Source organism: Ovis canadensis, chromosome 24 (genome assembly GCF_042477335.2).
Source record: "Ovis canadensis isolate MfBH-ARS-UI-01 breed Bighorn chromosome 24, ARS-UI_OviCan_v2, whole genome shotgun sequence".
Lineage (NCBI taxonomy): Eukaryota > Metazoa > Chordata > Mammalia > Artiodactyla > Bovidae > Ovis > Ovis canadensis.
In genome coordinates this window covers 26,310,165-26,333,769 of record NC_091268.1, presented here as the reverse complement: position 1 = coordinate 26,333,769, position 23,605 = coordinate 26,310,165, and the positions used below count along the sequence as shown (strand labels likewise).

General features: G+C 47.0%; 1 protein-coding gene across 2 annotated transcripts in view; it reads right to left on the bottom strand.

Annotated features, from left to right (window-relative positions):
• Nucleotides 1–23,605, bottom strand: part of SNX29 (sorting nexin 29) — a 603,019-nt gene that overhangs the window by 173,196 nt on the left and 406,218 nt on the right. For both annotated transcript variants that reach the window (XM_069569984.1, XM_069569985.1), the window contains exon 18: nucleotides 23,025–23,106. In XM_069569984.1, the coding sequence (XP_069426085.1) occupies nucleotides 23,025–23,106 (82 nt within the window). The remainder of the gene's footprint in view (nucleotides 1–23,024; nucleotides 23,107–23,605) is intronic.

Genomic DNA, 23,605 nt, shown 5'->3' with positions numbered 1-23,605 from the left:
GCCCAGATAGAAGACCACGCATTCCTCATTCTCCAGGTCAAGGAGACCTTCCTGACTACACTCTCAGAAAGACTCCCTGGAGGTCAAAAAGGGAGGGATGCCACCCCACAGCAGGTGATGTAGACCTACCCACAGGCCTCTTTGCTAGGATCCATCTTGGCTAAGGGATGTATACACGCACAGCAGAACACCCTGAGATACACCAAATACAGACTCAGAACCTGGCAAAGCAAGATGACTGGCCATAGGAAAAACCCAGAAGAAATGCGCATAAAATTGATTCAGTCTACTTGAATCTACCACGAGGACGCAACTCTCTGAGCCCGCCCATGTGTCTATCCACACGTACTCTTTTTCCTCCCAATAAACACTTGACTTTTTCACTACTTTCCATCTCTGTCTGGAAACTGATTTCTACACAGCTGACAGGTCAGGACCTCATCACTGGCCACTGTTCCTGGAAGCCTAGTGGCTAGGATTCAGCATTCTGACTGCCATGGACTGACTTCAGTCTCTGGCCGGGAACCAAAACCCTGCTTCTAGCAGCTTTAGGACAAGGCCGCCCGAGATCAGGTCTTCGGCTGTTTAATCAAGCAGCTCCAAATATGGCTTATTCGTTAGGTCACTACTTTTTTGATTAACCACCAAATAAACATCAACTGAACAGAGTTACAAAGTCAAGAGCGATTCTGGCAGCTAAAACACATTTTCCCTTTTATGAGTGATTTTCTTGTTTGTTTTCCCCATTACATGTCACGAAGGAACAGCCATTTTGAGAAAAAAGATAAGGAAAAAGGAAGAGCACATTCAAAGTTTCACTGCCCAGAGAATATCATTTTTGGTTCATGTCAAAGACTATAAACCTGGCAGCCTGTGTAGGTTAAAGTTTTTAACTACCTGCTAACATTTAAAAATAAGAGATCTTAGTGTTCAAATCTGGAGAAGGCAATGGCAACCCACTCCAGTACTCTTGCCTGGAAAATCCCATGGACAGAGGAGCCTGGTAAGCTGTAGTCAATGGGGTTGCTAAGCGAATTCACTTTCATGTTTCATTTTCATGCACTGGAGAAGGAAATAGCAACCCACTCCAGTGTTCCGGCCTGGAGAATCTCAGGGACGGCGGAGCCTGGTGGGCTGCCGTCTATGGGGTCGCACAGAGTGGGACACGACTGAAGCAACTTAGCAGCAGCAGCAGTGTTTAAATCCAGGTTTCCATTTAAAATTAAAAAGCCTAAAGATCAGAGACATGGAGTCCCAGTTTCTTCATAGTGATACCAAGTTAGCACTGAGATCACTGACCTGGGTCATTTCTTGCCTAGACTCTATAGACATCTAGGTTTACAACAGCTGCTCTAGAACTTTCTATCTTATATTTCTTATGCTAATGCACACATCTAAAAATGGTTGCTTTTTAAAATGATATTAAACAATATATTCTATTTAATTACCTATTTTCCCCTGACTTGTCACATATAACAAATAACCTCCCAAGCTTGTTAGGGAACTGTGGACCAAAACTGCCTGCTAGGCGCTTATATGTCTCACAACATGAGGTCCCAATAAAGAACACAAAACTGATGAACCACCAACAAAACCAACGGGAAGAATTTGGGAGGGGCCAAAAAGAGAGAGGAGAAAATAGCCCATAATATGTTCTGCCAACCTCCCAGTCCTATCCTGACTGAGAGAGGCATGTGCCCCTAGGAAGGACCCTGAGTCACATCAAATACGGGCAGGGCGAGATGACTGGCCACAGACAACCTGGAACTAACCCCACCTGATAAACCCTGAGATTTTGAGCCGCAAGGCAGAGCAGTCTTCCTGGGTTCCCTGACCCTGATACTCTCCACTGGAGCAGCCTTTTCAAATGCCCCTTTCACCCTGTCAGCACATGTGTCTCCTTGGACAATTCATTTCCGAGTGTTAGATAAGAATCCACTCTTGGGCCATGGAAGGGCGTCTCCCTTCCTGGCCACAAGCTAACATAGAAGACCTTCATCATCATTTTTAATAGTTACATAATACTTATCTATCTTGGCTGACTCTTCCATGAGTAAGCATTACTTGTGAGGTCTATCAGTGCAGTCCAATTCTCTCCTCTGCAGGGCCTCCTCTCTGCCAGAGGATTATTCCTCCTTGTCCATTACCACCAGGCTTGACCTGTGTCTTGTGGAAGTGATGTGTGCCACTTCTGAGCACAAGCTTTCAGATGCAAGCACGGTCTGCCATCCTCTCTCTTCCCTCTGCTGCAAGAGCAGGATGTCCTGGCTGCTTCTTTGCTTTGGATCCTGACACACAGACAACATGGTGCCTGAAAACAGCTGACCCGGGATGGATGTGCAGCGAGAGTGGGAAACAGACAGGTAATACACTTAATGTTGCCCAGGGCCAAGAGTTGGGGCTTTTTTTGTTACAACAGCATAATGAAGCCTCAGCTGATCAATATATTAAAACATTAAAAAATAAAATAATTAAAAGATGATCAAACCATCTTACAAAAAATCTCCAGCCAGTGTCCAAGCCTAGGCCTGAAGATCTTGACAAGATGTGGCTGGGGCAGAGGCCCCGTGCACCAGCTGGATCCAGGACAGGAGGGCCCATACTGGCCCTGCTGCTGCTGCTAAGTTGCTTCAGTCGTGTCCAACTCTGTGAGACCCCTCAGACAGCAGCCCACTAGGCTTCTCTGTCCCTGGGATTCTCCAGGCAAGAACACTGGAGTGGGTTGCCATTTCCTTCTCCAATGCATGAAAGTCAAAAGTGAAAGTGAAGTCGCTCAGTCGTGCCCGACTCTTAGCAACCCCATGGACTGCAGGAAACATCAACTCTCAAGGCAGAGATGGTTATTTGTGTCAGTGGTGTCCAAGCGTAGAAGAAAGAGCCAAAAAATGCAGGTAGCTGTAAGAGGTGAGATGCTCACAATATAAAAGGAACTTAGCAATGAAGGGTGCCCGAGGGAGAAGCAGATCCCTGACACTCGTGTGGTTCGTGTGCACACTTACTCTGATACACGCTTTCAGAGTAAGAACTCTCTGAGTTCAGCCTGGGCTTTGATCCTGGTTTCTCAACACATGCTGAATGACCCAGCTTTCTCCTCTCTCCCGGCTCCCCCACTGTCACCTTGAGCCTCATTAATCTAAGCAACCATCATCAGCCACCCATCATCACTAGGCCCCCAGAGGGCCTGGTTTTAGGAGGAGTTTTTTATGACCAAAAAAAAAAAACCAAACCACCCAACAAGTATATTTAGAATAAGCTGGCTACACTTAAGTTTAGATGATCCTGATTTTGTTGGCAACATCCACAGCACCATAGTCACAAACCAACTGAATGCATGCTTCTTCTATCAGACCAGATCAGGGAGTTGACCTTGGCCACATCAAATGTCACGGGGCTTCTACACAGTCTGTTGGACCTGGTGTTCACTGGCTCTGACCTCCACGGTGAGCACAAGTGTGCTGGGAGCTTCTGCCTTCCTCATGGCCGACCGGGTGGTCACAGGAAACTTGATGATGGTGTAGTGGTCACACTTGTTTCTCCTGCTGACCACAACAGGCCCATCCAACAGCGTGGATTCAGAGGAGGACGAGGAGTATTATAATACAAATATTTTTAAGTTTTTTAAATTGGGGGATAATTACAATGTTGTACTTCTGCAGATCAGTCATAATGCAGTCATATAGCCTTCCTCTTTATTTTCTTTTTAAATCTAGCTTTTCATTCAACACTGTTTGTAAGATTCATTCATATTGTTGGATACAGTTATAGATCTTCATACTCCTTACTGTCTGGTGCTCTAAGTGTGTGAATATGTCAGAGATTACTCATCTGCTTTCTGTGGCTGGGCATGTCATGGTTGTTATTTTCCTCTTATTTATATGTTTGATTAATAATTGTTTTCCCCTCGCTAGCTGGTAACTCCACAATGAGAACAGCCTACTTTATATATTCTCATCACTGTGATTCAATCCTTAACACGGTGCCTGACACATAACGGGAGGGAAGAGGGGCATGAAAGGAGGGGGAAGGAGGCAAGTAGGAAGAACACGTTACTAGTATGTCCAAAGACAGGACCCTACCCCCAAATACAAGGTCTGTTTCAGCAATCCAGTTAATTTCCTAGTTCCTGCTTGCTATAAGCTCCTTTCTTCCTTGCATATTTCACACTAAATTAAGCCCCCAGGCTCTTAAAGGATTCCTGCCTCTCGTTGCCAATAAAGATATTTAGATGTTATTAAGTAAAAATTTGCAGGCACCAGAAGTCTCTGGCTCTCAAAAAAAGTTCCTTACTAGCTGCCTGGGGAGGGGCTCTAAGACAGAATATTATCATCCTCGTGTTGTTAGCACGTTCAAGACAGAAAACCATCCACAATTATCTTTTCAATTTTCTTTGTAAAGTATGCACTGATTGGAGAAAAAAGGTAAACAAACACAAGACAAAACTCCTGCACGAGGTGGGGGACAGAAAGCGATTCTCTGGTATTGAGCTGTATGAACTGCTTGTATATTCTGGAGGCTACTCCTTTGTCAGCTGTTTCATTTGTTATTATAGACAACCAGCAGGGATTTGCTGTGTGACGCAGGGAGCTCAAAACCAGTGCTCTGTGACAACCTAGATGGGAGGGATGGGATGGGAGGTGGGAAGGAGGTTCAAGAGGGAAGGGACAAATGTATACCTATGGCTGATTTATGCTGATGTATGGCAGAAGCTAACACAATACTGTAAAGCAATTATCTTCCAGTTAAACTTTTCTTAACTAAAAAAAGTGCTAAGAGGGCTTCCTGGACAGGACTTAAGCCTTGGGCAGTGGCCACACCCTAGAGGGACCCCACCATCCACCCCACCTTACGCAGACCGCAGCCTCTTCCTTCTACCTCTGATGGACATTGACAAGACAAAGTCACCGTCTACCACGTGGGAGCAGAATTTGGCTTCTGCGATTTGTATATTACACATCATCTTTCTAAAACTGAGTCTTTTTAGTCACAGGCACAGGTGAGGCTACCTGTGGTCCTGCTCCCCTGTGACTGACCAGTTCAGAAGATGAACTTGTAACTTCACTCCGCAGAGCTTACGCTCTATGGTGAAAGATATGAACAGCCTGGTACGAGACCCCTGCCGGCCTCACTAGCTTTTATGCCCACATGCCTCGACTCTTCATGCACATCCTTGTTTTCCCAATGCATGCATATGCATGTCTGCCTGTTCATTCATTTAATAAATATTTATCGACAGGCACTGGTCTAGGCCGCAGGATACAGCAGAAAAATACAACAGTGCTCGTGGAGAAAGTGCAAGAGACAGAAAGTAAATAAGCAAGCACATAAATACACAACACAAAGTGCTGCAGTGTGACAGCAAGGCTGCACACAGGAGACATGGGTCTGTAAAGCACCTACTATGTGCCAGGTACCAGGCTGGGCACGTTTCTTACATATCTCACTTAATTCTTCTACCAATCCTACATGAGAGGTGGTCAGTAGCTGCATTTTACAGTCAAGGGACACAGGTGGTAAATACACACAGCTGGTAAATAAGACAGGTGGGCTTTGTCTTCCGATTCAGAGACCAAGGTGGTAAAAAAAAAAAAAAAAAAAAGACTAGCAGAAGCCAAGTTGGCCACAGCTTCTTTGTTTTTCATGAAAAGAGCAAGAGGTCCAAAGTGATGGTACTGCTACTTCTCAAAGCCAGGGCTGGAGGGCTGGGAATCAGAAGCAGCTACTCTGTGCTTTTAGCAAGTCTCAGCAAAGATCTAGTCAGGGAGACAGGACATGCCAGGGTCCCCAGGGAGGTATGGGGACTAAATTGGGCTTTCCACCCCCAGGCTCTACCAGCTGCTTGACTATGAATGCCTGAAAACCAGCTGTGATGTGCAGAAAATCTTCTCTTAACAGTGAAAAGATTCTTGAGTCTTTCCTGATATGATGGGGTATTTGAAGGAAACGTGTGCCTCTTCTGACTCCTGCAGAGGAAATCAGAACTTTCCCATCGAGGAGTTGTGTGAGTTTAAAGGAGATAAAACATGAAGAGAACTTGGCACAGTGCCTGGTACCGGGGAAGTGCTTGGCAAACAGACCTGCTCCCCTCATCAGCCATCACTATCCTCATCAGTTATTCTCAGCAATCATCACCAGCACCCTCATCAATCATCATCATCAACCATCTTCCTCCTCGTCATCAACCATTCTCATCCTCCCCCTGCACAGCATCACCACGACCATCCTCACCTTCAACCTCATCAGTCACCCTCCTCAACCTCCTGCCTCCTCATCTGTATTTCACGGCTCCCTCCTTCCTTACGGCTTCCCCTGTGGCCCAGCTGGTAAAGAAGCCGCCTGCCATGCGGGAGACCTGGGTGCGATCCCTGGGTTGGGAAGATCCCCTGGAGAAGGGAAGGGCTACCCAGTCCCAGTATTCTGGCCTGGAGAATTGCATGGACTGTATATAGTCCACGGGGTTGCAAACAGTTGGACACAACTGAGCAACTTTCATGTTCTCCTTTCTTAGAGAAACTCTGCAAAGAAAGAGGCAGCATTTTTCTCTTGAAGAATACAGGAATTTAAAGGTCATCTGGACCTAGGTTTGAAGGTCATGTCTGCTACCCACCAGCTGTGTCACCTCGAGCAGGCTACCAAATCTCTCTGACCTCAGTTTACCTATCTGTAAACAAACAGGAAAATACTTTCCCTCACAGGCTGGTGGCAAGGAATTGGAATCGTGTAATGAAAGGCTCAGTAACTATTACGTGTTTACTGTTAACAGTGGTCTGTGGATCTCTTTCCCACGTCCTTTTTTCAGGTACAAATGCACAGGGTCGGGGCAGACTTGGTAACATGACTCCATTAATTACTTCCGCAGTCCAGCACAAAGCCGCTGCTGCAAAATGCACCTTGCCTTCCTTTCCTTTCCAGGAGCTGAAGTGCTTGAACCTCTTTTCCCTCTAAGTTTTCGGACCACAGCAGGCCAGCAGCCCTAGAGGTGAGATTCCTCCTCTCCCCTTCCACTGCCCCGTGGGACGGTCATCGCAACATCCTTCGGGACTCCCTGAGACCCCAAATCAGCATGCTTACTCCCTTCTCACACTCTCCTCTCTGCGGCCCCTGAAAAAAAAAAAAGCAGCCTCCACGTGGCCGCCAACTTGAGCTGCCTCCTCCGGCTCCAGACAGAGCAGTCTGGCAGAATCTCACTCTGTGGGGACGTCTGGCACGGAGCTGGGATTCACAGTCTCTCTGGATGCGCCTGCCGGCGGCACAAAGAGATAACCTTTAAAGGTTGGACTCAAACTGCTTTTCAGTATCTGGAAGGGGTAGAAGAAAAGATCCAAAACTTACAGCGACTGCCCCTCTTCTCCCCCCAGCCCTCCCAGCTGACTTTATTAGGAGACAAAGGCTTCACCAAGCCCAGACCAGGGAGGAGGAAAACACCCAAAACACAACAGCCTTAATGGTCCAAGTTCATTGGTTCAGAGGAATGCGTACTAAGGTGATTCAAGTGAAAGTGAAAGTCACTTAGTCAAGTCCGACTCTTTGTGATCCCATGGCCTATATATAGTCCATGGAATTCTCCAGGCCAGAATACTGCACTGGGTAGCCTTTCCCTTCTCCAGGAGATCTTCCCAACCCAAGGATCGAATCCAGGTCTCCTGCATTGCAGGTGGATTCTTTACCAGCTGAGCCACAAGGGAAACCCAGAATACTGCAGTGGTGATGCAAAAGCCCTCCTCACGCCAGGACAGCTCGAGTTCTAAAGATCATACGAGAACTCATCCAAGCTAGGAGAAGCATTGACTCACCATGCCCAGGGTTGTTGTTTCAAACACAGGAGTGAAATAGCTATCATTCCTGCACCACAGGCCTTGGGAAAGCATTCATCATATCAACATAAATCATGACAGCTGACATCTGAACAGCTGCCTAATGACTGATCAACTGTTTCTACATCTGTCTCCCTTCACCTTGCGTGAGCATTGGGCCAGAGTGGCATCTTCCAGTGAGGAAACCGCAGCTTAGCATCACGCAGTTGGGGGCTCCAGATAATGGTCTGGGTCTTCTGGTCACAGGAAAACCTCACAGTCAAGGAGGGAGGGGAAGATACTTGTGCCCAAAGACTCCAACAACTGGAACAGAAGTTGAGGTGGCCTGGGTTCCAGACTCCCTGCTGCAGAGGAAGCTATTTCTAGGACTAGGGGCCCCTGCGCACTTGTGAGTGCAAACGTGTGGGTGTCAAGACCCACAGCGTACACATCTTCCAATCCACAAAGACCTCATGAATGAAGCAGCAGCGCTACTAGGGGGAGAAAGTCGTGATTTGGACAGGATAACAGAGACCCTGTTCCAAACAGTCACCCAACTATGAACCTGAGCGGTTTCTGCTGAACCACCAGGACATGGGATGAGAGAGTGGGGTACCCTCGATGCTCTGACCCTCGCCCCATCCCCCAGGTGAGGGGCAAGTCCTCAGGCTATTCTCTTAACTCTGCCAGTTGCACAGTGCCCAGAAGAAGGAACTCCACCTAAGACGTGGAGGCTGGCGGTCGGTCAGCATGCGTGTGTTAGTCGCTCAGCCGTATCCCATGGACTGCAGCCTGCCAGGCTCTTCGTCCATGTGATTCTCAGGCAAGAATACTGGAGTGGGCTGCCCTTCCCTTCTCCAGCTCAGTAAGCGTACTGGCTGCTGTTTGCATTCACATCCTCAAGACGGACGGATGGGTACCTGTGTGCCCACTCCTCATTTGGGGCAGCAAAATCAGCAATGACAGAGAGCAGCTAAAGGGCCTTTCCCCATACAGACCAGCAAGACCTGACAGCTAAGTTCTCACAAACTTACAAGCATGGAAAGCGGCCTCAGAGGTCAGCTGGTCCCTCCTACATGGGACAAGCGTCAAACGCGGCTAGGGGATAAAGATCAGCATTTTGTAAGACCACCCTGCCTCGAAGGGCTCTCCACGTCCAGTCTTATTCATAGTAAGTAAGTAGTCAATGACCAAGACTGTATCTCTGTCACTTACAACGACATCCTTAGCACCCAGCCTGATGCAGGCTAGCTGGATAGATAAACAGACACAAAGAAGAATACACGGTCGGAGAGAAGCAGGATCAGCCCACAACTGTTTCTCTCTCACTTCCACTCACTGGTCTCCATTCAGTCCTCTGGAGACAGCTGGGAGTCCAGGTAAATACCTGGGACTTGGGGTGGGGAGGCCAACAGCGAATCTTTTGTTGGACCTTGGACAAGTTATTTCCTAACCATTCTGAACATGTCTTCTCCACCCCAAAAATGGAGAGAAAGTCTACAGGATCTTAGGACTGTTGCAACAATGAAATGAAATAAACATAAGCACTTCATCAGGTAAACCAAGACCCTCCTGATACCCAAGATTTGGAGATCAGGAAAAAAAAGAACAAACAATAATTCTCATAATAAAGTTAAAAGCAAGAGACCAGGAAGAATTTCTATCCAAAGGACTTGCATGAATTGACCAAAAAAGTGATGAGCAATTTCACAGAAAAATGGGGCAGGGATACAAACAGGTAATTCACACACACAAAAAAAAAAAAAAAAAGAAAGAAAAAGAAAAAGGAAAAAAAAGGCAAATTAAAGCACAGACAACCACAAACTCACAACTAATTAGGAAAATACAAGTTCCAACATCACGTAAACATTTTTTTTTCCTCTATCAGATTGGTAAAATTTTAAAGATTGATGATACCCAAGGTTGGCAAGGACATGGGGACAAAATATTCCTTTATTTTGTTGGTGTGACTGACAATTGGTTCAGCCTTTTAGGAGAGCAATTTGGCTGGGCCTATTTTTTTTTTTTTTAAGTATATACTTTTCAACTCAGCAAACCCACTTCTAGTTATTTATCCCAGGGAATCACTTACAATGGGTACGAAGAGGTCTACACCATACAAGGACAATTCTGGCAGTTTGGTTTGCAATGGTCGGGAAATAAAACAATCTAAATGTCCATCAGGAGAACAGTTACATAAACAATGCTTCCTTCATACTGGAAAATAACTCTGCGGAAGCTTAAAAAGAGTGAGGAGAAGAGAGGTCTATTTACTGCGAGAGGAGAGCATGTATCTTATATTCCATTTTTTCCCAAGAAGAACAATAAACACCTGATAAAAACCGGGGTAGGATGTAATGACACCATGCAAAGCAGAGCTTCTATGTCCCAGGGGATACTGGCCATGTTTGGGGACATCTTGTGTCATCACAAGTGGGGAGAGGGGAGAGGTGACACTAGGTAGAGGCCAGGGTGCAGCTCGACGTCCTGCACGCACAGGTGACGCCCACAGCAAGGAACTACAGTTGTTTAGTTGCTCAGTCATGTCCGACTCTTTTGCAGCCCCACGGACTGTAGCCTGCCAGGTTCCTCTGTTCATGGGATTTCCAAGAAAGAATACTGGAATGGGTTGCCATTTCCTTCTCCAGGCGATCTTCCCAAACCAGGGATCAAACTCACGTCTGCTGCATTGGCAGGCTGATTCTTTACCACTGGACTACCACGGAAGCCTACAACAAGGAATTATCTGGCCCCAAACACCAACTGTGCTACAGCTGAGAAACTCTGGTGCAGAGATACTTAAATGTCACCAAACTGGCTCCTGAGTCAACCTCAGGCTATGAGCTGCCTGTAGCCTTTGAGGACCACGTGCTCTTTGGGCCAGTCTGACCCCATCCTTCTTCTGCTGGTAAGAGCACACTCATTTTGGGAGGAAGCACCCACTCCCACTGGCCTGCAGTTTTATGAGGAGGTATGCATGCAACAAGAGTCCAAAATGCAGTACTTGGATGCAATCTAAAAAATGACAGAATGATCTCTGTTCATCTCCAAGGCAAACCATTCAATATCACAGTAATCCAAGTCTATGCCCCAACCAGTAACGCTGAAGAAGCTGAAGTTGAACAGTTCTATGAAGACCTACAAGACCTTTTACAACTAACAGAAGTCCTTTTCATTATAGGGGACTGGAATGCAAAAGTAGGAAGTCAAGAAACACCTGGAGTCACAGGCAAATTTGGCCTTGGAATACAGAATGAAGCAGGGCAAAGGCTAATAAGAGTTTTTCCAAGAAAACGCACTGGTCATAGCAAACACCCTCTTCCAACAACACAAGAGAAGACTCTACACATGGACATCACCAGATGGTCAACACCGAAATCAGATTGATTCTATTCTTTGCAGCCAAAGATGGAGAAGCTCTATACAGTCAGCAAAAACAAGACCGGGAGCTGAGTGTGGCTCAAATCATGAACTCCTTATTGCCAAATTCAGACTCAAATTGAAGAAAGTAGGGAAAACCGCTAGACCATTCAGGTATGACCTAAATCAAATCCCCTATGATGATACAGTGGAAGTGAGAAATAGATTTAAGGGACTAGATCTGATAAATAGAGTGCCTGATGAACTATGGACGGAGGGTCGTGACATTGTAAAGGAGACAGGGATCAAGACCATCCCCATGGAAAAGAAATGCAAAAAAACAAAATGGCAGTCTGGGGAGGCCTTACAAATAGCTATGAAAAGACGAGAGGTGAAAAACAAAGGAGAAAAGGAAAGATATAAGCATCTGAATGCAGAGTTCCAAAGAACAGCAAGGAGAGATAAGAAAGCCTTCCTCAGCAGATAAATGCAAAGAAATAGAGGAAAAAACAGAATGGGAAAGACTAGAGATCTCTTCAAGAAAATGAGAGATACCAAGGAACATTTCATGCAAAGATGGGCTTGATAAAGGACAGAAATGGTATGGACCTAACAGAAGCAGAAGATATTTAGAAGAGGTGGCAAGAATACACAGAAAAACTGTACAAAAAAGATCTTTACAACCAAGATAATCACGATGGTATGATCACTCACCTAGAGCTAGACATCCTGGAATGTGAAGTCAAGTGGGCCTTAGAAAGCATCACTACAAACAAAGCTAGTGGAGGTGATGGAATGCCAGTTAAGCTATTTCAAATCCTGAAAGATGATGCTGTGAAAGAGCTGCACTCAATATGCCAGCAAGTTTGGAAAACTCAGCAGTGGCCACAGGACTGGAAAAGGTCAGTTTTCATTCCAGTCCCAAAGAAAGGCAATGCCAAAGAATGCTCAAACTACCACACAATTGCACTCATCTCACATGCTAGTAAAGTAATGCTCAAGATTCTCCAAGCCAGGCTTCAGCAATACATGAACCATGAACTTCCAGATGTTCAAGCTGGTTTTAGAAAAGGCAGAGGAACCAGAGATCAAATTGCCAACATCCGCTGGATCATGGAAAAAGCAAGAGAGTTCCAGAAAAACATCTATTTCTGCTTTATTGACTATGCCAAAGCCTTTGACTGTGTGGATCACAAGAAACTGTGGAAAATTCTGAAAGAGATGGGAATATTAGACCACCTAACCTGCCTCTTGAGAAAACTAAATGCAGGTCAGGAAGCAACAGTTAGAAGTGGACATGGAACAACAGACTGGTTCCAAATAGGAAAAGGAGTACGTCAAGGCTGTATATTGTCACCCTGCTTATTTAACTTATATGCAGAGTACATCAGGAGAAACGCTGGGCTGGAAGAAGCACAGGCTGGAATCAAGATTGCTGGGAGAAATATTAATAACCTCAGATATGCAGATGACACCACCCTTATGGCAGAAAGTGAAGAGGAGCTAAAAAGCCTCTTGATGAAAGCGAAAGAAGAGAGCGAAAAGGTTGGCTTAAAGCTCACCATTCAGAAAACAAAGATCATGGCATCTGGTCCCATCACTTCATGGGAAATAGATGGGAAAACAGTGGACACAGTGTCAGACTTTATATTTTGGGGCTCCAAAATCACTGCAGATGGTGACTGCAGCCATGAAATTAAAAGACACTTACTCCTTGGAAGAAAAGTTATGACCAACCTAGATAGCATATTCAAAAGCAGAGATACTACTTTGCCAACAAAGGTCTGTCTACTCAAGGCTATGGTTTTTCCAGTGGTCATGTATGGATGACCACTTTCATCCATGCATGAAGAAAGCTGAGCGCCAAAAAAATTGATGCTTTTGAACTGTGGTGTTAGAGAAGACTCTTGAGAGTCCCTTGGACTGCAAGGAGATCCAACAAGTCCATTCTAAAGGAGATCAGCCCTGGGTGTTCTTTGGAAGGAATGATGCTAAAGCTGAAACCCCAGTACTTTGGCCACCTCATGTGAAGCGTTGACTCATTGGAAAAGACTCTAATGCTGGAAGGGATTCGGGGCAGGAGGAAAAGGGGACGACAGAGGATGAGATGGCTGGATGGCATCACCAACTCGATGGATGTGAGTTTGAGTGAACTCTGGGGGATGGTGATGGACAGCGAGGCCTGGTGTGCTGCGATTCATGGGGTAGCAGGCAGTCGGACACAACTGAGCAACTGAAATGAACTGATATAAGCATGGCGCCCAGGTGGACACAGAGACTGGCAGACAAGGGGCATGGCCACCATCATCAAGAGACTCAGATCTAGGACCCTTGTCAGAACTGGGGAGGGGAGAACAGAGGCCTTTCCTATGGGGGCAGCTGAGCTGAGGGGACACAAGCCTGAAGCTGCCCACCAACCTCCTGCCACCACAGCCTGGCTGTGAATGGAGCCAGCACAGAGAGCAAGACGACCCTCCCCAAAGAGCGGAGGTGGAGCCCTCATGCCCATGATGAGTTCCTGGAATTCAAGCCATGCCTGTCCCTGGTCTTTTCTATTAGGCAGTCAATGAATGTCCTTTGTTTCTGACACTGGATGGAGCTGGCTTTCTATCTCCTACAAGGAAGAGAGTGCTGGGATCAGGAATTAATATCCTTTTTAGAAGAATCAGGTGGTCAGCTGGTGGTGGTGGTTTAGTCACTAAGTTGTGTCCAACTTTTGTGACCCGATGAACTATAACCCGCCAGGCTCCTCTGTCCATGGGATTCTCCAGGCAAGATTACTGGAGACGGGTGCCATTTCCTTCTCCAGGGGATCTTCCCAACCCAGAGATGGAACCCAGGTCTCCTAAATTACAGACAGATTCTTAACCACCTGAGCCACACACGTTGTCCCAGTTTGAGGATCCCTGGCCTGGCTGTGAAGCGGGTTCACATGGTACGATCGGGCTGGGTCCTGCCACAGAGGTGGCTGTGTTGGACACCCTGTAATCCCGTTCTCTGAGACTACTCTGATTCACCCTCCACTTCAAGCCCTTGTAACAAGACATGGCTCCCCACGGAAACCTGTCCACAAGGGACCACGCACAGGGACCAGCAAACAAAAGCATCAGAATTAAACAGGCCAGGGGTTCTCAACTGTGACACTGCTGATACCCTGCGTCAGATCACAGTCGTGGGGGCTGTCCTGTGTGTTACAGGGTGTTGAGCCACATCCCGAACACCCAACCCCCTCCATCGTCTAGCAAGAGGCATGAGACAAGTGCAGGCAGGTTTACAATGATGGCTCCTGGTGATGGGAAGAAGAGACATCTGAGCTGACTCTGAGTAGGAGATCCTCAAGCCTTGAGACCAGAATTGTTCTCAGCCATATGGAGCAAGCCACAGAAACACAGCAGGACAGAAACTGGTGCAGAGGGCCAAACCACGCCCAGAAATCCAAGGCCACAGTGAGATAAAACAGGTACTTACCCGTTTTACCTGTAAAAACAGGTTCTTACCCACTCCACTTGGAAAACAACTTTCTGGCAAAAAAAAGTTCTCACTGTCAATAGGAACAGTCTGTGATATGTATGGTGAGGAGGATGCTTTCTTGCTTGCTTGGGTTAATTTAGGGGGCACTGGTATATGGTTTTACGGATATTGATGAAAAGCAATAAAGTTCATAAGAATAAAAATAGCACCAACCAATTAGCTCTGTACCATATTAACTCTGCAACAGAACAATAATTGGTCATTAAAAACCTGCAGGTGAGTATTACGAGGAGTGACTAGGGAATTGTGCCAGAAAACACCATTTTCCCAACAGCAGGGATCCTCCAATTTCCAACAACATGCCACTGGCAGGCAGCTTGGGGCTGTCACATTTGCATGCAACTCGGACCTCCAGCAGAAAAAGTGCCCCCCCCCTTAACCTGATTCTTTCATTTTGCCCTTCTCCAAAGCTCAGAGAAAAGTCTGCAGCCAAATGGAGGGAACGGGGAACACCAAGAAGCCGTCCAGTGACTGAAGCTGGAAAACATTAGCTGATCTGTGGTTGGCAGAACTTTTCTTCCCAGAGCAGAAGAAAGCTGAACTGCTTTCTTCTCTGAGTCAAGAACTAAGAATGAGCAAGAACTAAGAACGGGCTGTCTGCCTGCAGGGTCCTGGTTTCTGCTCTCGAGCAGTTCAAGGCTGGGGAGACTTTTCGCCCAGGCTAGGACCCCACCCTCTCTTCTCAGAAGACCAACAGAAGTGATGCAAAGGAGTCTCTCATGAAATGACAAACTTCAGACTTCTGAAAAGCAACAGCGAGACAGGAAAGTGGCTGTGTCCGGATTTCTGTTTTCACCACAATTCTCCCTTCAGACCAGGGAACAGAAAAGGAGCAGCTGGCTGGGACTGGGGAACCAGAAAAAGGGAATTACTGCAGCAAAACAGATTCACATCTTAGCCAAGTGTTTCTTTCTTCTGTTGTTTCTCTAACGGTGAGGGTGAAGATGGGCTAAGGCAAACATGCTGAAGAGGGCCCCTTCAGCAGTGTTCAGGGCACTACAGGTAAAGGGAAGGACTTCCATACCTCTCTTCCTTTTTTATGTAATTATTTCCACCCTGCCTCACTTGGAAAAAAAGGAATCTAGCTCCTTGCAGCCTCTAAGGAGGCTGAGGTGGAATCCTTGATCAAATAGATGCTAAATAAAGGCTTTTCCAAACACGCAGATGAGCCCAGAGACATTCAACAGGGGGGAACCCTTCTATGTTTACCTTCAGGTCTAACTGCTGATCACAAGTCAAGCAGTTCCTAGATCACTGAGGGCAGCTGTGTGCCAGGCACTGTGCTAACTGCTTTACCTGTCATCCTCTGTTGTCACTTTGTAAAGTGAGTGGATGGATGCCAGTCCCTCCCACCGGCACCTCTCTCTGCAGCCCTTCTATTGCGAGATTGTCATATTTAGCTGGTAGCGTCTGTCCCCTCTAGATTGCGAGGGTGGGGGGTAAATGCAATGTCAAGCCTTGCTCTGCAGCATTTAACACGTGCCTGGCATCTAGCGGACCCTCCATCCACAGCTTTGGGATAAAGGAATTATGCTACAAAAGGAAAAATCATAAAGTTCCACCTGTTCGAGAAGACAAAAGCAGTAACAGAGAATAATAGTGACTCGAGCATCCAAGGGGAGGAAAACAGGCCTTTTTGGTTTGGCTTTTTGTTTTCCACCTGTATCAGGCTTTCCCAGAAACCTTGAGCATCCCAAGAACAGCAGGAGGTGAACGTGTTGTAATCCCCAGAGGTGCCTGCCTCGTGGTGTGGAAAGTTCTCCGGGAAGGAGAGAGCAAAAACAGAGGCCACGGCTCCCGCAGCTTCGCTTATCACGCGGCACAGACACCAGCCTGGCTGGAAGGAAACTCAGAAATCGAACGACCCACTGCCCAGTTCCTGGCGGTGTGGGGGGAGGGCCCTGACGTGAACCCCTTTGTCCTATGTCCCCCACCCCTGGAACGTAACCCATGAGGGCAGAGGCTTCTGATCAGCCCATGTTACTGTGGCTGCCATGCCCATTTCTGTGCTGGGCTCCAACAACTCATCTTTCTCTGCTTAATGAATTCCTCCCTCTCTGCACAGCTACTGACTCAGAAAGTATAAAGATGGAACCGTGGCTAAAAGCGAACTTGAAGGCCTGAGGGGTAAACCTTCTTAGTACAGAGATGAAAAGGGCTGAAGCACCCAAAGACTGAGGCACAAAAGCATCGCCATCCTCCTATGCAGCCCACCAGACCCTGTGATCTTTTATTAATACAAAAAACCACGGATCTTCCCTGTATGGCATATATAAATATGCTCTGCCAGGATAAACCTTGAAAACTCCTGCCTATGCTGCATGATATCCTTCATGGGGTGGGGGAACCCCAAAACTGAATGAGTCTTCCTGGGACACCATCTCTTCTCCAAGTCAAGAGAGCCCCGCTGTGGTCCCCAGGAAAGGGGGCTCATTCTAGAACAAAAAAGCTTTGGTGAAACCAAGCAACTGTCTTTACAAAGGAAATCTGGGCAAGTGAAATATGGTACTGTAGCCAGTGCTTCTGGTGGTGAAATTCAAAGGCTGAAATGAACGCCATAGAGAGGACTGATTTCAGCTGTATTTATGCTACTGGTGCTTTTCAAAGGGAAAGATCTAAGGATTCAGAGAATAAGTGGATTGACGTATTAGTTCATGCCAATTCGGTGGCTGTAATGTTGGTTTAAGGAAAAAAAAAATAGGTGGATTGTTTTAAGGTCTAATGTGCCTTTGTAAATACTATGGTAGGATATTAAGACAGAGGACCTCCAACTTGTTTGGAAGTTGGGGTATTTGGGGAATAAGAGCAAACACTTGCAAAGGTATAAACTAGGAACTAACTGATAAATGACAAATGTAACCATGTCACGTGGAAGGGACAGAAAGTCAAACCCCACCAGCATAACTGTGTGTTAACACACACACACAGAAACTAAGCAAGACTAGTTAGTAAACAGGTTTTCATTTTGTTTTTCCATTCTATTTGTTGCTGTTTCATCATTTTGCCTCTGGCATGTGTCTGCAGGCAGCCAAGCATTATAACAGGGGCCAGAAGTAAGAAATCTTCGTGGAAGAAAAACTTAAGCTGGGAAAGTTCTGGACATCAATTTTACTTTTGTCCTGAAACCTGGCCAAAGGCTGCCACTTCTTACTTTTATGCCAGAGCACACCTCAGCACCCACCTCAGGACACAGGAACATAGCATGGAAACCGCAGTGTTCAGAGACACAAACCCTTTCAAATAACTTGCATTCAGTCCTATCAAGGGACTACAGTGCTTCTGGCCAGAATCCTGTGTGCAAATACACACCCAGACCCCTTCCACAAACAAGTGGTGAGAGCCGGGGAACTAAACGCAACTGGTGAACCAGTTTAGCTCCTCCTCTGCGGTCAGAAGTACCCCAGTTCCCAAGGATCTGGGCAGGCTTGGGGACCCTGCTGCTGCTCAAACAAGAGCAGTCACGGCCAATAGGCACCCGCTTTAACAGTTTTCCAAAGCAAACCCACCGCAGGCTGCTCTGGGCTTTGCAGGGCTCTGATGTGTGTGCTGCGGGAAGCTCAGAGTAGAGGCACAGGGCATCCCTGGCTTGGCCGCAGGGGGGCCTTAGTCCACCGTCTCAGGGATGCAGATGGCTATCCACACAGGCAAGTTCCTGGTCAGGCTGAGTCCTTCCGAGGCAACTGGCCAATCTGCTCCCTGATTGCTAAAGCTGGACTCTGCCCACATTTAAAGAATCTGTGCAAACTGGTACCTTGTCTAGAAATGCTTTGAGGTCTGCACATCAAGGGTTTTTTTAAATTATTTTTTATAATTATTATTGGCTGCACCATGCAGCATGTGGAACTTCCCCAACCAGGGATCAAACTTGTGCCCCCTGCAGCAGAAGCACAGAGTCTTAACCACTGGACCACTAGGGAATATCTGGAAATCATGTTTCTGAATGAGCTGCTTCTCTGTGTTTTGTTTTCCCATCTATAAAATGGGGAGAATAGCGCTTGCTACCCCACAGAGTTGCTGTGAGGACTGAATGAGCTGCTTTATGAAACACACATAGGCCAGTGAGAGATGGCATTTCCCACGTGTTATTCATTCACATGCCACCGTCCTAAACTTCTTGCTGTTTTCACTATCACGCATGTGGTATTTTTCTTTAAACTGAACCATTTTCTTTCTCAAGTTTACTTAAAAAGGAAACTGCACATCACCATGCTAAATGGAAAAACAGAATCCTGGGCAGGCAGCACTAGTGGTAAAGAACCCACCTGCCAAAGCAGGAGATAAGAGATGCAGGTTCGATCCCTGGGTCGGGAAGATCCTCTGGAGGAGGGCTTGGCAACCCACTCCAGTGTTCTTGCCTGGGAAATCCCATGGACAGAGGAGCCTGGCTACAATCCATAGGGTGGCAGAGTCAAACTAAAGCCAGACATGACTGAAGTGACTTAGCAAGTATGCCAGCCATAAGTAGAAGGCGGCACAAAGTTGTGTTATTCTTCTAATACCTACAACGAAAGAAAACAATGTAGCTCACTGAGATGGAGTCTGCTGCCTGTTGAAGGTGTTGATCCCGGGTCTTCCTCCGTCTCTGCTAAGAGGCAAAACCAGAGTGTGTTCAAGGCCCTGGGGCCACAGGGAGACTTCCTCTTCTACGTCACTGCCAGTGACAGAGGAGCTGAAAGACCAGTGGTCATCACCCTGCAGAACCTGTCACTCCAAAACTTCACTAAGCACAGAGAAGACCACACAGAAGACCATCTAGCTTCCTGCCACTCTGGGAGAGACTGATCTAAATGGTCCCCATCCGGCACTTCCTGTGATGGTGGGAATGTTCTGTATCTATGTCGTCCAACGTGGCAGCCACCAGCCACACGTGGCTATGAAGCACCTGAAGCGCTGATGGCGTCTGAGGGACTCGAGTTAAATTTCAATTAAGTCAAATTTGAATGGCCACATGAGGCTAGCAGCTATTGGATGGGACAGCGCAGATCTGCTGGAAAAGCTACACATGCTGTTCCTTTCGTCTGGGCTCTCCGAATGGACTTAAGGTCCTTTTCATGGTTATGCACTTAGCTTCCTTGGAGGGAGATCGTAAGTGAACCTGAGGGTGGTCTGTCGCGGGGATGTAACAGGGCTTCGTCTGCCATGTCGTCTATCACTGTTTAGTCTCAAGTCCCGTAGGGACATTTCTTTCAGAGCTCTCTTTGAGGAACTGACATACCTTCTTCCAATTAGTGACAGACTTGCCCAAAATAGCTGCATTTTCATTTTCACACTGGCTGCCAGGAAGCACAAAGGGAAACTTTCAAACTAATGAGAGGAACCATGTAGGCTCTCATTATAAATATATATATATATATATATATATGTATACCTATATGTGTGATTTCCAGTGTTCCCTTAATGAAAGCACTCTTAGTTTACATTTACTCTGATTCCAATATTTTATTTCTATTTTATTACTCTTCGTTGAGTTTCTCTAGAAATTATCTCAAATCTTCTGTGGAATTATATAAAATGCATTTTTAAGCTAGTAAAAATAAAGTCCAACAGTACCAGTATTTTAAATGAGTCACCCTCTCTCCAATTATCGTTTATCATTTAAAAATCAACAAAGTCAAAACAAAGCACACTGTAACAAAGCCTTTCGTGAAAGCTTCCAGACACACGCTCAGAATCTGTTCTTGAAGCACTGACCAGAAGCACTGTTTGCTGAAAGGAGAGAGACAGCTGCTTCCAGAAATGCTGCTCCATACTACTCCAAGACCAGAGGGGATTTTCAGAGAGCCCGCAGCATGGGATGAGGTTGCTGGGTGATGCAGGGGTGGTGCAGGGGTGATGCGGGGCCTGCCAGGCCCACAGCTCCATGTGATCTGGGCCTCGTCCTCTGCACAACGGGCTGGATCACACCTAGGAAAGCTCTGGAAGCTCTGGTCAAGCACGGGGTGAGTGCAGCTCGAACGCCGCCATCACCACTGTGGGAACAATCTCCCGGGCAACGGCATATGTGCTGTGTCGATCTCGTTCCATAACAGACTTCTGGTCACTGAAAACGGCCCTGTGACTTGCTAGGGGAAGGTGGAGGAGGAGTCAGAAACAAAAGGTCAAGGAAACCTCTCCAGGGAGCTCACATTTTAATTCTGCTCTAAAATAAAGCTGTCAAATAATAATGTCAAAGACATTACTTTGCCAACAAAGGTCCGTCTAGTCAAGACTATGGTTTTTCCAGTGGTCATGTATGGATGTGAGAGTTGGACTGTGAAGAAAGCTGAGGGCTGAAGAATTGATGCTTTTGAACTGTGGTGTTGGAGAAGACTCTTGAGAGTCCCTTGGATTGCAAGGAGATCCAACCAGTCCATTCTAAAGGAGATCAGTCCTGTGTGTTCTTTGGAAGGACTGATGCTAAAGCTTAAACTCCAATACTTGAGCCACCTCATGCGAAGAGTTGACTCATTGGAAAAGACCCTGATGCTGGGAGGGATTGGGGGCAGCGGGAGAAGGGGACAACAGAGGATGAGATGGCTGGATGGCATCACAGACATTAGTTTTAGTGAACTCCAGCAGCTGGTGATGGACAGGGAGGCCTGGCATGCTGCGATCATGGGGTCGCAAAGAGTCGGATACGACTGAGCAACTGAACTGAACTGAAAGCAGTCTACTTCCCTCTCTTCCTCCTCCAGGCAACATCCCCACTTTCTGACGATCACAAAGCAGAAATTACAGGACATTCACGTAAGAGCATGTCTTCTTGGTTTGGGATAAAAAGGAGAACAGGACATTCAGAAATCTGTCATCTCCAATTCTCTTTTCAAGCCAGAGCTGAGAGCATCGCGAACACATAGATTCCCTAACATTTACCAAAGTACTATTGTCGCCCGGCCAAACAGCAAACTAATATGACATTCTAGTGCAAACTTCCTCGCCAAACTCTAGCTCATCTGTCCAGAAGATTTCAGGTGAGAGGCGTGTAGCATGCTCAGGCCCATCCCTACATAACCCAACCCATGCCCACTGCCAGTCCCATCACCCATGACCAAAGGCAGCGGCCAGCTCAGAAGATGAGAAACGAATCTCAAGTGCCTGCTAGGTACCATGCATTCCTCGTCCTGAGAGAAGCTTTCCAAAGTAAGCATTATTATGATTTCCACTTTACAGATAAGGAAACTGATATTTACCTAACCATTAAAGTGAAACCAGGGCCCCTGTTCTCAAGTTCAACATCCTTTCAGCCCTACCCCAGTCTCCTGGAGAAATGCCTTAATAGCGGAGAAAACTTCTTCAATGGTCAATTCCCCACTAAGAAAAATGACAAAAACAAAACCAGACCAAGGTTTTTCACAGAGCTCATGGGAACAGGAACAAAACCTAATGAAAGCTGTTGTGATACAAGATGACAGTGGAGCCAGAAGCAGTTAAGAGTCAAAGCAGAAAGCCAAACAGCCCTAGCACAAAACACCAATGGCTGGAGTTCAGTTAAGAAGAGAAAGAAGAAAGAAAAAAGAGGGAAAGCAGGCAGGGCTGGAAAAGACATCAGAAAATCAGAGAAAAGATGGAAAACCAGGGTCCCAATTGTTGGGGCAAAATCAGCTCTAAAGCAAAGGTTCCCCTTGTCCCAGACACTCAACCCCCAACTGGGCGCAGGCTGGCCGGCTCTAGCCCAGGAGGCACACCGAGCACCACTCGACAGCTGTCTGTTGCCCCTTCTTTTTGCCAAGCGGCCTGGTTTTCATCTGCAGTGTTGCCTTGCCCCTCCCTCAGTAACAAGGTCAGATGAGGTTAACCCCAACCCCCTTGCCAGTGGAGGTGGGGGGTCACATGATTTGAACCTGGCCCATCACAGAAGTCCATCACTCTACCCCAGGGTTCAGGGATGTGCCTGGGATCCCAGAGAGACCCTTGAGAGACGCCCAGACTGGCTAAGAGTGTGATGCTTCTGGGAGCGCCTGGTCCACCTACAGAGAGAACTAGCCTAAAAAGGATGCCCTGGCAAAGGAAAGAGGAGAAAATAGTGGCAGGTTCCTGACCATCAGTCCAGCCAAGCCTGAGGCCAGACCCACGCCTGGACAAGCCATCAAAGCCCTGCTTTTCTGCTCAAGCAGCCTGAGCTGAGTGGCCACAGCCACACCAGGAAGCCCGGCCAGCGCGAGGAAGCACCCCCAGCCTCCTTCAGTCTCATGGAAGGACCGCTGCCTCGAGGAGGTTGGGCAGGTCGGTGCTGGTGTTGGGAGGCCGTGGCTTCTCCGTATGGCACTCCACACTCCACCACCAAGATGTAAAAGCTCCAGAGAATAACAAGCAAGTGTGGGCTCTGCCCTGGCAGTGGCATCTAACTGAAAACCAGGTAATTACCTGATACACATGGAAGGCGTTGGCAGCTTTGCCCCGGAGAAACACTGATGGGATCCAGACGTTGATCAGAGCTCGGTTTGATCTAAACAGAAGAAAGATCGAAACTGGTCATTTCAATTTACCAAAAAAGGGAGGATGCTATTAATTTTCTCCTCTAAGAGGCACACAATGTATGTCAATGTGTATTACACCTGATAGGAGACTAAAGGAGCAGTTTACAGTTTCATTACTTGGTCGCCCAAGATTATTTTTAAGGGACTTAGTTTAAAATGCTTGAGTGTGCATGTGTGTAAAATTTATAGATGCAGTTCACGTTCTGGACTGAGAGACAGCTGCCCCTCAGTTCCTACTACCTGAGTGACGGCGGCTGGTAATTTATCTGAACCTCATCTTGCTCATCTGAATAGGGGGCTGATCACGGGAAGACTCCACGAGGCTAGGTAGGGTCAAGAGCGCTCATACTCACAGGGTTTCTAGAGTGTTTGGAGGATTCGTGCAGTGTCCTCACAGTGCCCACTGTAAACCCTGACCCCCATTTTAAGGGGGGCGGTGCTTCTCTGGTGGCTGTCTGTATGCAGAAT